A 12923-nucleotide genomic window follows, 5' to 3' on the forward strand; every position below is an offset into this window, starting at 1 on the left:
GCGCTTAAAATACACCCTACATGGTGCATGGGTGCCATCAAGGTGGCGTGGCCTACACCGCTCCATCTCAATTGGCATGACAAAATGGCAACCCACTGCAAGTTATTCATTGTTTTCTTTTCACATTTTATCTCTTCTCCTTCCTTTCTTGCCACAATATATAACCACGCATCACTCCCTTTCATTGGCGGAGCTTTATAAAGGCAAGGGGGGTTGTGCCCCCCCCCCCCTGATTTTTTAGTTATAAACAACCCTCATACTTTCATTTTATATATTTTTGGTCCAAAAATATAAAATTTTGACTGTGACCCCCCTACATAACAATTTTTTTACATATTATATTTCCGACCCCCCGAAGCAAACGTTGAAGCTCCAACCCTACTCCCTTTGTATGACGAAAATGAGGTGGGAGGTCTTTGCCATGGTACACCCATAACATCATTCCCTCTGGCCTTGGAGAACTTTGGTATGTCAAAACATAGCTTAGGGATGCATATGGTTAAAATTGTAATCAAGTTGACTTGATTATAAAAAACTTAAATAAACACATATACTAAAGTTGTAACATGGTATATTCTAAAATGATATCTCTCTGCCAAATTTCTCATGCTTTGTCGAATTTTAAAAAAAATAGAATTGTCATAAGATTATTGAAATTAAACGCCTTATCAATATTAATCATCTGGGTTTTCAATTAAAACTAAATAATTTAAAATTGAAAATCGGCCAAAAATGAGGTTAAAAAGAGCTCCAACTCGTTGATAACCTTCCGCCCAAACTATGAACGCAACTCCGAATTCATCAAAAATAAATCTTTATGAGTTAAATGTAAAATGATGGATACAACAATACTATATATAGTGATGATATAATTAAATTTCATTTGAGAGTAAACAAGTGACGAAGTACATTTCATGACTTGCAATTAAATTCCAAACGTTCGAATCATATCTACATTAGATTACGAAAATTATTTTTATATGGTACGTATTACATACTGAAAAACATAATATCTTTCTCGATCACGACCATACTTTAATTTTTAAAGAAAATGAGAACTTATTTTTATCGATCTTCATGCTCGATATTTATCTCTTGAATGGAAATTCCACTGCCTTTAGTTTTGGGCACCAATGTCACCAACACCTTTTCATCATTATCAGCCCTCAAATCCTCCAAAAGCTCACTTATCCCTAACCTCAATCTTGTCTTCATATTCTTACCATGTTCATGGTTATGAGGGACATTCACAAAACTTCCTGCGAACTCAACTTGATCCGCTGTGGCGCTCATCCCATCATCTTCATTATTAATTAAAACATCAAACTTCACAAACTCATCTGTCTTCACTTCAATCCCATCGATCACCAAAATTTCTTCTTCTTCCTCTTTCTCTTTCTTGCTCCTCGATTTCTTCCGCCTTGGAACCAGCACTTTTATCACCTTATCAAGATTCCCTGGAAAAACAAATTTTGCATATGGTATATGGTCGTAGGATACAGGAGCCCTTTTCGGTGGTCGATAAGGTTTGTAGTTTATCCATGGTATATCTACATCTTGATAAACATAGCCAAGATTCTTAGAGTCACAACAATCCCTCACCTTGGCTCGAACCAAGTCAGCGTTCTCATCATAGAACACGAACGATGAATCAAGCCAGTCGTTATCTGTAAAATCCTTTCCACCTAGAGTTTTCCATATTGACCACATTCTATCGATATTCGCATGATGTGCATAGAATATAGGATCTCTAGCAGCAGAATAAAAGGTACCCATGTCTTCCCAATTCTTTTGTTTCGGATCTCCGGTCCAGTTATGAACCGGAGCATGTGGTGACACCTCGATGGAGCCAGAACCAGGGTTAGCCTCATCACCTGCACGATAAGGTCTACCCATGAAAAGACTAGCAGTCTTTGCACCAGACACCATTTGTCTATACATAACTCTGAGATTTCTGGACGTTAGATCAGAGCGGCTCAGATTTTTGTCGACACCATTGAAGTCGAGATCAACCACAGACGGTGGTTGATGATTCGTATCGCGAAGAGGATCGTATAATTCAGAATTCTTATTTGTAAAAATATCAGGGATTTGCATACCATCTGGTGCATCCCAGTTCCAAAATGGAATAGCGAAATTTGGGTCATCAATTAATTTGCCACAAATTTTCTCGAAAAAGTATACGTAATAGCGATGGTAAGGAATGAATAGCCATGAGGTATGTACTTGATGTTCCAGATTTGGGAAACCGACTTGTTTATACGAGCCATCGCAATACGCACAATGAATGTTAGCTTGTTGCATGAAGTTGCGAGGATCATCATGTGGGAGAGCTTTCATGAGCTCGATAGCTTTATTGAATTTGGCTATGTAATCTTCATTAACAACCAAATGTGCTGCCGGCCTGACACGGAGAGTATTTGACGGCGGTGGTTTGAAGTCGAGAATATTTGTGGTGATTGGAGGGCAACAATTTATGGGTTCAACACCTGTGGGTAATTCAGCTGGACCACATTTTGTGACGTCGGGTGCCATGACTGGATCAGCAAAGGCCAATGAATTAGGTCCAAAAGTGGTGGTGGCACCATAAAGACCTCCAATCCCTAATAAAACGTTTCTCCTATCAAGTTTGCCGGAGTTTGCATGGTGGTTGTCATCACCTATGGTTTTGCATGAAACCGCAGGGGGGTGGTAGGAGAAGGCTGTGGGAACTTGAGATAACTTAAAAGAGAAGGAAGAAGAGTATGTGAATGAGGAAGAGAAGTTCCTTGCACCGGTGGAGGTGGTGCCAGTAGGGGTTTTGGTTGGTGATGGTGCAAAGGATGCCATAGTTTTAGTTTAAGTGCGAGATATGTGAAGAGGTATATATTTATATAAGCGCGTATGAGAATCCAATTTTACTAATTTATCCTTTTAATTTGATAACTGAAGTTATGATATTAGGCAATTAGGTGTACTGAGTCTTCACCTTCACTGCATCCTTTTCATCTTAAGGAATAGGGCTGTAAACGAACCAAACGAACACGAACAAGGTCTTGTTCATGTTCATTCGTTTAAATTAGCCGAACAACAAACGAACATGAACGGATAAACAAATACGATTTTGTTGTTCATGTTCGTTCGTTTAACAAATTACTTTGTTCATGCTCGTTCGTTTATGTTCGTGAACATGTTAAACGAACATAAACTAACAAACATAAACAAACAAATATATAAAAAAAACAATTGAACATATATAAACATAAACGAACATATAATATAGTAATATAATATAAAAAAATTGAATATAAATGAATATAAATAAACTTAAACGAATGAACATAAACGAACGTTCACCAACATAAATTAACAAACGAGACTATTGTTCATGTTCGTTCATTTAACTAAACGAACGATAATTTTTGTTCATGTTCGCTTATTTATTAAATAAACGAACATAAACGAACTTTCCGCCGAATAATTCACGAACGGTTCGCCGAACAGTTCGTTTACAGCCCTATTAAGAAATATCCATTGCTCCACGTCACCACTTTTATATAAATAAAATAAAGGGTAAATTACATCGATGGTTCATATGGTTTAGAGTAATCTATGTGGTTGGTGCTAACAACTTTTAACTCGTATCGCCCCTATTTTATATTTTAATTGCACGCTTAGTCCTTGTCCGTTCTAAAAAGACTGATTTACGCTTACTAATTTCTTTTACCTTTTTTAAATTATCATTTAATTAAAAAATATCACTCCTCTCGCCGGAAAACGCGAACTCAACCGAAAAATACTAGATTCCACCATTCGACCATCTACACGACCTCCCGATTTCGATTTCGGCACCATCCACCATTCCATTTTGCTCCATCCCATATTCATCCTCACCCCACCTAGCTGGAAAGCCACCACCTCTGCCACAGGAGTAAACCATCTTTACCTTCGGTACCAGAAATAAAATCGAAATCCAAACCGTAAATCAAACTTGAATCCGAGAAAAGAGAGAGTGTTCTCGGTTGTGATAGTATAGTCCAAACCAAACCAACGACGACATATACGAAGGTGGTGATGGTACAAATCTACAACAATGCAAATCGATGGATCCAACGTCCGACGATGCAAATCGGCGGATTTAAAATGCAGATCTATGAAGCATATATATGTTCGATGGTGAAGATCCACAGAGTTACAACGTAGATCGACTAAGTTACAACGTATATCGATTTGAAGGTTTTCAGAGATGGTGTAGATGGTCGATAGTGCAAATTAGAGTCTTTAGATTGTAGATCGACAACGCACGTTGTTTTTTTGTTGGAATCTAGTGTTTTTCAGTGGAGTTTTCCAACGAGAAAAGTAAGATTTTTCGACGACTGAACACAAGGAGGCAGGGAAGGGAAGGAGAGTCCGACTACCACTAGTTTCTCATGTACGACGCCCATGACAACCTCTAAATTAAGTTCTCTTTAGTCATCTCTCTGCCAATTACGAACCAAAGCTTCTATCTTAATGTCACTGTCTCGAATCTACAAATCCTAGAGATTGTAGAGGCTTCAAACATGTATATCCTTGAAGCAATTGTAGAGAGACGATGAAGATAGTCTAGAGGAAGTGATGAAGACGAGTTGTGTGAAATCCAAACCAAATGAAAACCAAAACCAAAATCACATTTATTTAAGTGCAAAATATTAATCCCAAAATATTAATCCAAACTTTTAAGTGCAAAATATATGTTATAATTTTACAAAACATTACATAAATGCCAAAACTAGCTACATGATATCATCGTTCCCCTTGTTTCCCCCTTGTTCCCTCAGATATCATTTCTTCGTGGTGACAAGGATCGAAACCATTCTTCAAGTGTCATACTACATATTGAGGTTTTTTAACATTGTTTGAAGCATATTCAACTACAAAAGAAACAACATAATCTTATAAGTTAAACCAACAATCTACAAAAATATAAGCAAAAAAAAAAATGTATTACCAACATATCAAACTATAAAACTAAGGGACTATTTTGCAGGATCTGCATTTTTAAGATCTGAATTTTTAAGAGATATAAATTTCTAAGAGCATCTGAAATTCTAAGAGCTGAATGTTTAACATGTTGTTTGGTTGAAACCTCTGAATTGTTGTGCTGAATTATTAAAATGACCATTTTACCCTTCTGTTTTATTTTTTATTGAATCCAAGTGTTTGTTTAGAAAATAACCTAATAAATTTCTTAAAGAAATATAAAAGAAATATAAACACGATATAAAATCCAAATTTAGCATAAATCAAAATTAAACACAAATCCAAATCAAACATAAACATTTTTAAATCCACAAATTCATACCAAAATCCAAATAAAATCCTACAAATTTAATTTGACCCTAATTGATTCGCAATCGGTCACGTAAATTATCCATATATTCGTTGCCTTCTAAACTCCATTCCATATCGTGTATGTTTTGGCCATCATTCTCTCCCTCTTGTTCTTGACCATTGTTCTCCTCGATTGCTATAAAATCAAAGGCACATTTTTAACAAAATTTCAACAAAACAAATGCACAATTCAGCAAAAGTAATGCATAATTTATGATAACAGCTAGAACATCAAACACAAATCTAATTTCAACATCAAAATTTCAGAATGGCAGAATAAAAGCATGTGGGATATAAAAAATTTGCAGTTATTACTTATTAAATAAAAGCATCTAAACAAACATCTATATCAGAATGACACAATCTGTGAATCTTTGATATTACAAGAAGCATACCTACCAAAGAGAAACAAGTTTGCATCTTTGTGACAGTCGATTATCAGAATCTGTAATGTTAACCAATCGATTATTAGACTCTTTGTGATAAGTGGATCAAACCTGCATAGTCAATCAATACAAAATCACCCCATATCAATCAATACAAAACTTGCATAATCAATCAATCCATTATCGGAAGTTAAAGCTCAGATTAAAATCAAAGGAATTGTTTATAAAGGAAGAACGAAAAGCGGACCTGCAACCGGAGCTGGAGGCAGAGCTGCTGCAGGAAAAGTTGCGCCAACGTGTAGTCAGAGGTTGTGTTGAGGTGTAGTCAGAGCTTACAAACGATTAGTAATATTCCCCTCTTTCTATGGATGAAGAAGAGAAAGTTGATTTCGTTTATTTCAAACCAAATCATTTATAAAAATAGAAAAAATATCGAGTTGAGGGAAAAAAATAAGGAAGAAACGAACATGTTGTCGGAGGCGGAGGACGAATTATCGTTCCAAATGGCGGGGAAGGTGACGTTTCAGGCGGTGTCGTCGGGGAGCAGCTTCGCCGACGAATCGGGGGGTGAAGGGAAGAAGACACACAGAGGGAGGAGAAGAAGAGGAGGCATGTTTTGGTGTAGGTCAATGTCTAGGTCACAGTAGGAATACGTCTTTCTTTTTAAAATTTAGATGTTGCTTAATATCTGAAAAATTAAGAGGTATTTACAATTTTAAGAGGTAAAATATAAGAGGCAAACAAACAATCTGAATCTGAATTTTTAAGACATTGCCTCTTAATTTTGTAATTAAGAGTTAAACAAACAGCCCCTAACAATTATCAAACTACAAATTATCAACATATAACTAAACTAACAAATATGAAGTTACAAATTACCAACATATCAAATTAAACTGATCCAAGGAAACATTGTCCCAACCATATATGCTAAAAGGGATGTTCTCCGACATATATCGTCCAATCTCATGGTTAAACATATTGTCATGCTTCTAGGGGAACATGTAACATCTCTATCAAAATCTAAAGTCACAGGTTTCCCTTGTTTTTTAATAACAACTTTGAGAGTTTGATGTTTTTCGATAATCCTCTTGTTCTTTTTGGTTGAACAGCTGAAAATCATAATTAAAAATATTAGTCACGATAGTTTATAATAAATGAATAAAAATAGCAATTAAATAAATCATAATAAGACCTACCATCCATTTCTTGTTGTCCACGACCAAAGCTTACTAGAGCTGGTGGATCCTCGACTCTATCACCTCCATGTCTGAGTCCCATCACATTGGCCATGATGTAAAACAATATCATCCATGTAAGCCCCATATATAACCTACAAAATTATAAGATGTACAATATTGAAGCATAATATGAATAAAAGTTAAAATTTGAATTTGGAATCCAAATAAAGTTTCTATTACAAATAAACATATACATATAAAGTTTTCCATTACATATGCATCGTTTAATTCATAATCATCTCTCCCTCAGAAACATTATCGACACTACCCATTTGCGAAGGTACTTCAATCTCGTGCTCGTCATTATAATCAACATTGTTTTGAACTACAATATTGTTTTGAAAGTACTGTATGAAGTTGACAAGAAGTCTAGCATTGGATTATGACAACCGCTAAAATTAGGACATCGTGCACTGGGCTAAGTCATGTGAACATCCGAATTTGTAACATACATAAGGTAGTATATTCCACCTATTTAATAGAATTAAAGTTTTTATACTTAGAAATTCTAACGGAATACCACTCAAGTCTTCAATGGATCTAGATCGTTGAGGAACAAAACACTAATCACAATACATGAGTAATAACTTGGTGTATTAAAAGATGAAATTTATGATCCCATCTTAATATATAAAATGAGATTTATGTATTAAGCATATTCATATACAGATAATACTCTAAGAAGATAGAACACGTTAACACAATTTCACGAATATGAAGAACGTCAAAAATGGAGCTCGTATGTGCAAACCATCAGTTATATAACTAAATATCCATAAATGGACTTTAAAACGCTTCGTATGGATAGCTATGCGTTTCTTAAGTATTTTTTAATATGTTTTTGGAACCAGACTATATTATAGTATTTGATTCTAATTTTGAAAGTTTCATATCACGAAGTTATAATACTTTTGCAAAATCAGACAAAACGCAAAACCGGAAAACAACTGAGTTACGACTTCAAACATGTTTTTGGATCAGTTTTGCCTTTCATTAGAAAATTCTGATTACATAATTAGAATCACCAGCTTCGAGACATCGAACTAGTGTTTTCAGAAAATTTGAGAGATGTCGTTTTTCGTCGGATGTTTGCACGTGAATCGAGGAAGGGCCAAGCATCACCTTTAGAATGATGGCACTTGCCACTCATTTGGTGGTCCACATCACCCTAATATTTCTAATCTTGAGATCACTACTCTCCCCTCTCTCTAGATCTCTCTCATTCTCTCCATCGGGACTACTACCAGCCACCCTTCACTATTGTGTCGCCGTCGTGAGCTGTAACGTCCGGGTTTCGGGGCTAAGCCTTTTTAGATGATGTAATAGTCTAGGTCAACTCTTTTTGATGTAATAAAGATGAAATATTCTAATTCTATGTGAATTATGTGTATTTGTGTGCTTATTACTTTATTATAAATATATATTTAATAAAGAATAAAAATAAGTGTCAAAATTAAAGTGTGAGATAAGCCCGATATCTCTACACAAAGTTGTAGTGGTCAAAACAAGGATTCCGAGGATATAAAGAACGCCAAAATCCGAGTTATAACGAAGAAGTTATAGCCCGTCGAAATTTTACGGCAAAACCGACACTATACCGGGAGACGTAAATAGTGAATTTACGATGAAGGGATTTTTAGCCTTAGTGATCTAAACCAAAGTTGTAGTATATGTTAAACCAAGAACATCCATAAAAAGAACGTCCAAATCTGACTTCGTATGAGGAAGTTATGATTTTTCTAAGATTCGGCTTAGCAGTGCACGACCCAAAACTCGAATTTTAGTTCGAGCGGTTTTTGGCTTATGCAACGTAAATGAGAGTTGAAGATCTCATTAACAGGAAATCAACGGTAAAAAGACAGACAAAAACAGAGTCTGTATGTAGAAGTTATGAATTTTACGCAGACGTTTAACAGTATAATCTCCTTTTACTGTTAAATTTAAGATCGGTCGAGAATTAGCCGACGGAGTCAAAATGAAAGTTGTAGATCTTATTATTACCTACGCATGGATATAAAGAACATCAAAAACGGAAGTCGTACGTGAATGTTATGGATTTTAGAAGTCGGAAGTGTGCTGTGCGAAAATGGGTGATGTGGCACAATCTTGGCCATTGCTTTCTCCCCAAGGCTTGCCACCAGATGGTGACATGTGGCACCAAGTTCAGCCACATTTCACCCTATAAATACCACCTCTTCCACCCTCATTTCACTACTAGAAAAACAGCCTTTTACAACGCTCATTGCGCGTCGTAAAAGGCTCAGACGACGCGCAAATGCGCGTCAAGGAAGGCCCTGTCATAAAGAGAGACGACGCGCATTTATGACGCTCATTTACGACGTGCAATTACGACGCGCGTTTACGACACGCAAGGCGTATCAAGGAAGGCCCTGTCATAAAGGAAGACGACACGCATTCGTGTGTCGTAACCTTACGACGCGCGTGTTAATGACACGCAATGCGTATCAAGAAAGCCCCTGTCAAGAAAGGCCATGTCATAAATGAATATGACACACATTTTCGCGTATCATAATTTTAAATGTTTAAAAAAATATATTATTTATATATTTACTTATTTTCAAATTAAATTTGTATTTAATGTTTCATAATAGCAAATAAAATACCATATACAAAAAATAGAATCCATTGCATAAATCTAATGTCATACAATTCTATTTCTTACAATATATAAATTTGCATCTAATCTACTATGTACATCAAATTCCAACGTTGCATCTTTCCTTTCATAATTCTTTAAGACTAATGCTCCAAACAGTTGATTATATGGATAAGCAGTTGTACATTGGCCCATCTCACTCAATAATGACTTAGCCAAATTCAACTCCAAGTCTTTATTGCATTTTGCTGATAATGCTGCAAGATTTAAATCAAGTGGCTTCATTTTGCTGATTTTGTTCTTCAAGTATCTGTCATCAGTTAGAAATTTAGAATACAATTTCATATGTAAAGACTTCTAGTCTGATGTACATTTAAGTTTTTATATTTGTAATATGGATTGTTATGAAAGTAATTTATTCCATCAAATAAGTAAGATAAACATACTTGACATAAAAGTCAATGATGGTGTCATTGACAAATGTGTCTGGTAGCAGCAAATCAACGTCTCTCTTACTAATGGAAACAGCATCAACATCCTCTTTTAGATATATAACTTCTTCAAAAGGCTGGTCAAAGCTGCAAGCATCCAATGAAATATAAAATCCAAGAATCGGATAAGGGCAAAACAGTCATATTTATTAATTTAACAAAAGGGTTGTTAAAGTTAACACAAGGATCAAAATTGATATGAAACTTTGCCAAAAGAAATCTTTTTGCACTTACTTGGGAAAATACTTTGTAAAAGGCTTCAGCTTCATTATAAGGTTGTTGTAAGAGATCATACACCAGTCTCTGAATAACCACCCTTTTCAAGGATGCATCAGTAGGTGGAGACCAATCCGTATTTAGCTGAGTCACATATTCACAAACAACAACTCACTTATATTATTAATTTTTACATAAATGGTCCATGTCCTTACAAAGTGGACACTTTTTGTGATTTTAAATGGATTAAAATTAATCGGGGCTTGCTCCAAGAAAAGTTCTACATAATGGAGCAAGAATAAACCACAGTCGAATGAATTCGGCTGCTGTGGTAACTACAAAAGCAACACAAAATTCAGATTTTAGAATTTAATACAAATTCACAATTTTGCCCTCGTATATTTTTCCTTTCCATTTCTCAAATAATTTTGAAAAATTATTTATCCAGATGATACCTCAAGTGAAATAAAGCGTAGATTATCGAATCTTGATGATATATCTTTAGATGCCTCCTGCTGCCTCCCTTTCCACTCTTCTTTCAGATAGCTAGAATGGCATATTTAAAGGTTTATAATTTAAAAATAAAATAGAATGTTTATATAATAAAAAAAATGTTACCTTTGCATAAGACCTTTCAAACCAGTATGACTACCTCTGATAGGATCCATATGCAGAACACATGGCACTTTAATCAACTCAGTTACATCTTCTTCATCTATAAACCAGATTATAACATTAGAAAAAAGGGATAACCATGCCTCATAAAATACTTGAAGATGTCAAAGAGAAATGACAGATATACCCTTGTATTTCGCAACTTTCCCAAGATGACACATCACAATAAGACTCCAATGATAGCTGTCAAACAACAGAAATAATTGTCAACTGTTCAAATGAAATGTATAGAAAGCAAACTGTTTTCCAACTTACTTGTAAATTACAGGAATAAAGACAAAGTCTTTCTCAAAAAGATTAACTTTTCATGTCCACTTTCTTACGCGTTGAAAAGCTGTTTTCCCTTCAAGGGCATCTAGAGGTTCTTTTTCTGGGTCAGCTAGCTTCCGGAAGAAAAAAACTATTGAAAAAATGAAACCTCTGTCTCTCTTCAGGCCTGATTTTGTTCTTCAAGTATCTATCATCAGTTAGAAAGTTAGAATAAAATTTCATATGTAATGACTTCTAGTCTGATGTACATTTAAGTTTTTATATTTGTAAAATGGATTGTTATGAAAGTAATTCATTCCATCAAATAAGTAAGGTAAACATACTTGACATAAAAGTCAATGATAGTGTCTTTGACAAACTTTTTTTTGCATTTTTAGACATACTTGACATCAAATAAGTTAGGTAAAATATGCACTCAACTTTTAGGATAAACTATATGTAATTAGATTTACCATATGTAATCAACTGTCCCCATAAATCTGGAGTGAAAAGATGTTGCTAAGGGTTCTCCATATTCATCTCTTGTCAAACATGTCGCCTGAAAAAAAAAATCATAACCAACTCATATAGAAACTGTAAATTACATAATTACACTGAAGCACAAACAAAATTTAAAAAGATAAAAAGGAAATTAGAGAAAATAATAAACTTACAGGAACTCCATGATATGCACTTGTGAGTTTTAGTTTGTGTTTAAGGTAAGTTGAGTGTTTTGTTCCTGTTGCTAACCTTATTTCTTCTTTATTCCACCTTTTAAAAAAGGACTCATGTAAATGGGACAAATACTACAAAATGCAATTTCTTATATATGTGCAAAAGATGTAAATGTCCTTGTTCTCATTATCAAAAATAGCTGGACAGTGCAGAAGCTTTCTAAGGCAATTTTCGATGAGGGGGAGGGGAGGGCATTTATGTCTTTTGCACAGATAAGAGGTGAAAAAATAATTGGATTAACAGACCTAGAAGAATAATAATTACTATGACACTGAAATGTTGGGTAATGTAATGGACAATTCTGCCCACATATTTTTTTGCGTTCATGGTGTTGGATGTTTAACTGAGAAGAAAAATTAAATAAATCAATAAACATAAAATATTAAACATTGATATTCATCATAGATTCATAGTAAATAAAACTCTGCATCTAAAAAAAAAAAAAAAAAAAAACTCTGGTGAAGCTATGAACTGATACATTGCACTCTGAAAAAAAATATGAATAGATGAGGACACACAAATGTTTAAGTGAAATAAAATATAGATTGGTTAAATTCTTTATAATATATATTTAAATACAATGTATAGGTTTAACTCTACTTTATACATACTATTAAAAAAACAATATAATCATATTTAATTTAATACCTGAGGCATACTATTAAAATCTCCACCAAGTATAATTGGTATATTGCCCCATGTCTCCAAAAATCTATGAGCCTTTGCAAGAAATAATCGTACCTTATTGGTCAAAAAAAAAGTCAAATGTGTCAAAATTTGCTCAAACTGTATGATTATGTTAAACAATACACTTTTTTAATCATTGTTATAATAATAATAATAATAATAATAATAATAATAATTTTGTTAAGTACCTGACCGAGCTTAATATCCCCACGACTTGGGTTAAAAAGCACACGTATATTTCCAACCAATATGCTTCGATGTGTCCTATAAATAT

General features: G+C 34.5%; 2 protein-coding genes and 2 long non-coding RNA genes across 4 annotated transcripts; all 4 read right to left on the reverse strand.

Moving 5' to 3' along the window:
• Nucleotides 1–1065: 1065 nt before the first annotated feature.
• On the reverse strand, nt 1066–2829 carry LOC145029892 (polyphenol oxidase, chloroplastic-like). Its single transcript, XM_078978340.1, has one exon. The coding sequence runs from the start codon at nt 2827–2829 to the stop codon at nt 1066–1068; it is 1764 nt and encodes a 587-aa protein (XP_078834466.1).
• Nucleotides 2830–9607: 6778 nt separating this feature from the next.
• On the reverse strand, nt 9608–10112 carry LOC145028961 (uncharacterized). Its single transcript, XR_013676291.1, has 2 exons — nt 10043–10112; nt 9608–9906 (listed from the first exon to the last, which is right to left on the reverse strand). It is a non-coding gene; the product is annotated as an uncharacterized LOC145028961 (long non-coding RNA).
• Nucleotides 10113–10168: 56 nt separating this feature from the next.
• Nucleotides 10169–11021, reverse strand: LOC145029893 (putative ubiquitin-like-specific protease 2B). The gene is made up of 5 exons (XM_078978341.1): nt 10922–11021; nt 10759–10849; nt 10519–10638; nt 10322–10447; nt 10169–10174 (listed from the first exon to the last, which is right to left on the reverse strand). Exons 1-5 carry the CDS (start codon nt 10969–10971, stop codon nt 10169–10171), a joined length of 393 nt encoding a protein of 130 aa, XP_078834467.1. The 5' UTR covers nt 10972–11021.
• A 678-nt stretch (nt 11022–11699) lies between these two features.
• Nucleotides 11700–12398, reverse strand: LOC145028962 (uncharacterized). The gene is made up of 3 exons (XR_013676292.1): nt 12208–12398; nt 11902–11998; nt 11700–11786 (listed from the first exon to the last, which is right to left on the reverse strand). It is a non-coding gene; the product is annotated as an uncharacterized LOC145028962 (long non-coding RNA).
• Between the last annotated feature and the right edge of the window lie 525 nt (nt 12399–12923).

The sequence above is a fragment of the Lactuca saligna genome, chromosome 2 (assembly GCF_052625555.1).
Source record: "Lactuca saligna cultivar CGN05327 chromosome 2, ASM5262555v1, whole genome shotgun sequence".
NCBI classification, from domain to species: domain Eukaryota; kingdom Viridiplantae; phylum Streptophyta; class Magnoliopsida; order Asterales; family Asteraceae; genus Lactuca; species Lactuca saligna.

Bases quoted from the DNA above. Each gene is read 5' to 3' on its own strand.
- LOC145029892 (XM_078978340.1), bottom strand. From the start codon at position 2,829: ATGGCATCCTTTGCACCATCACCAACCAAAACCCCTACTGGCACCACC.
- LOC145029893 (XM_078978341.1), bottom strand. From the start codon at position 10,971: ATGGATCCTATCAGAGGTAGTCATACTGGTTTGAAAGGTCTTATGCAA. The intron at 10,639-10,758 runs GTATCATCTGGA...TTGCTTTTGTAG, and splicing joins TACGCTTTATTTCACTTGAG to TTACCACAGCAGCCGAATTC. The intron at 10,448-10,518 runs GTAAGGACATGG...TATGTGACTCAG, and splicing joins TCACAAAAAGTGTCCACTTT to CTAAATACGGATTGGTCTCC.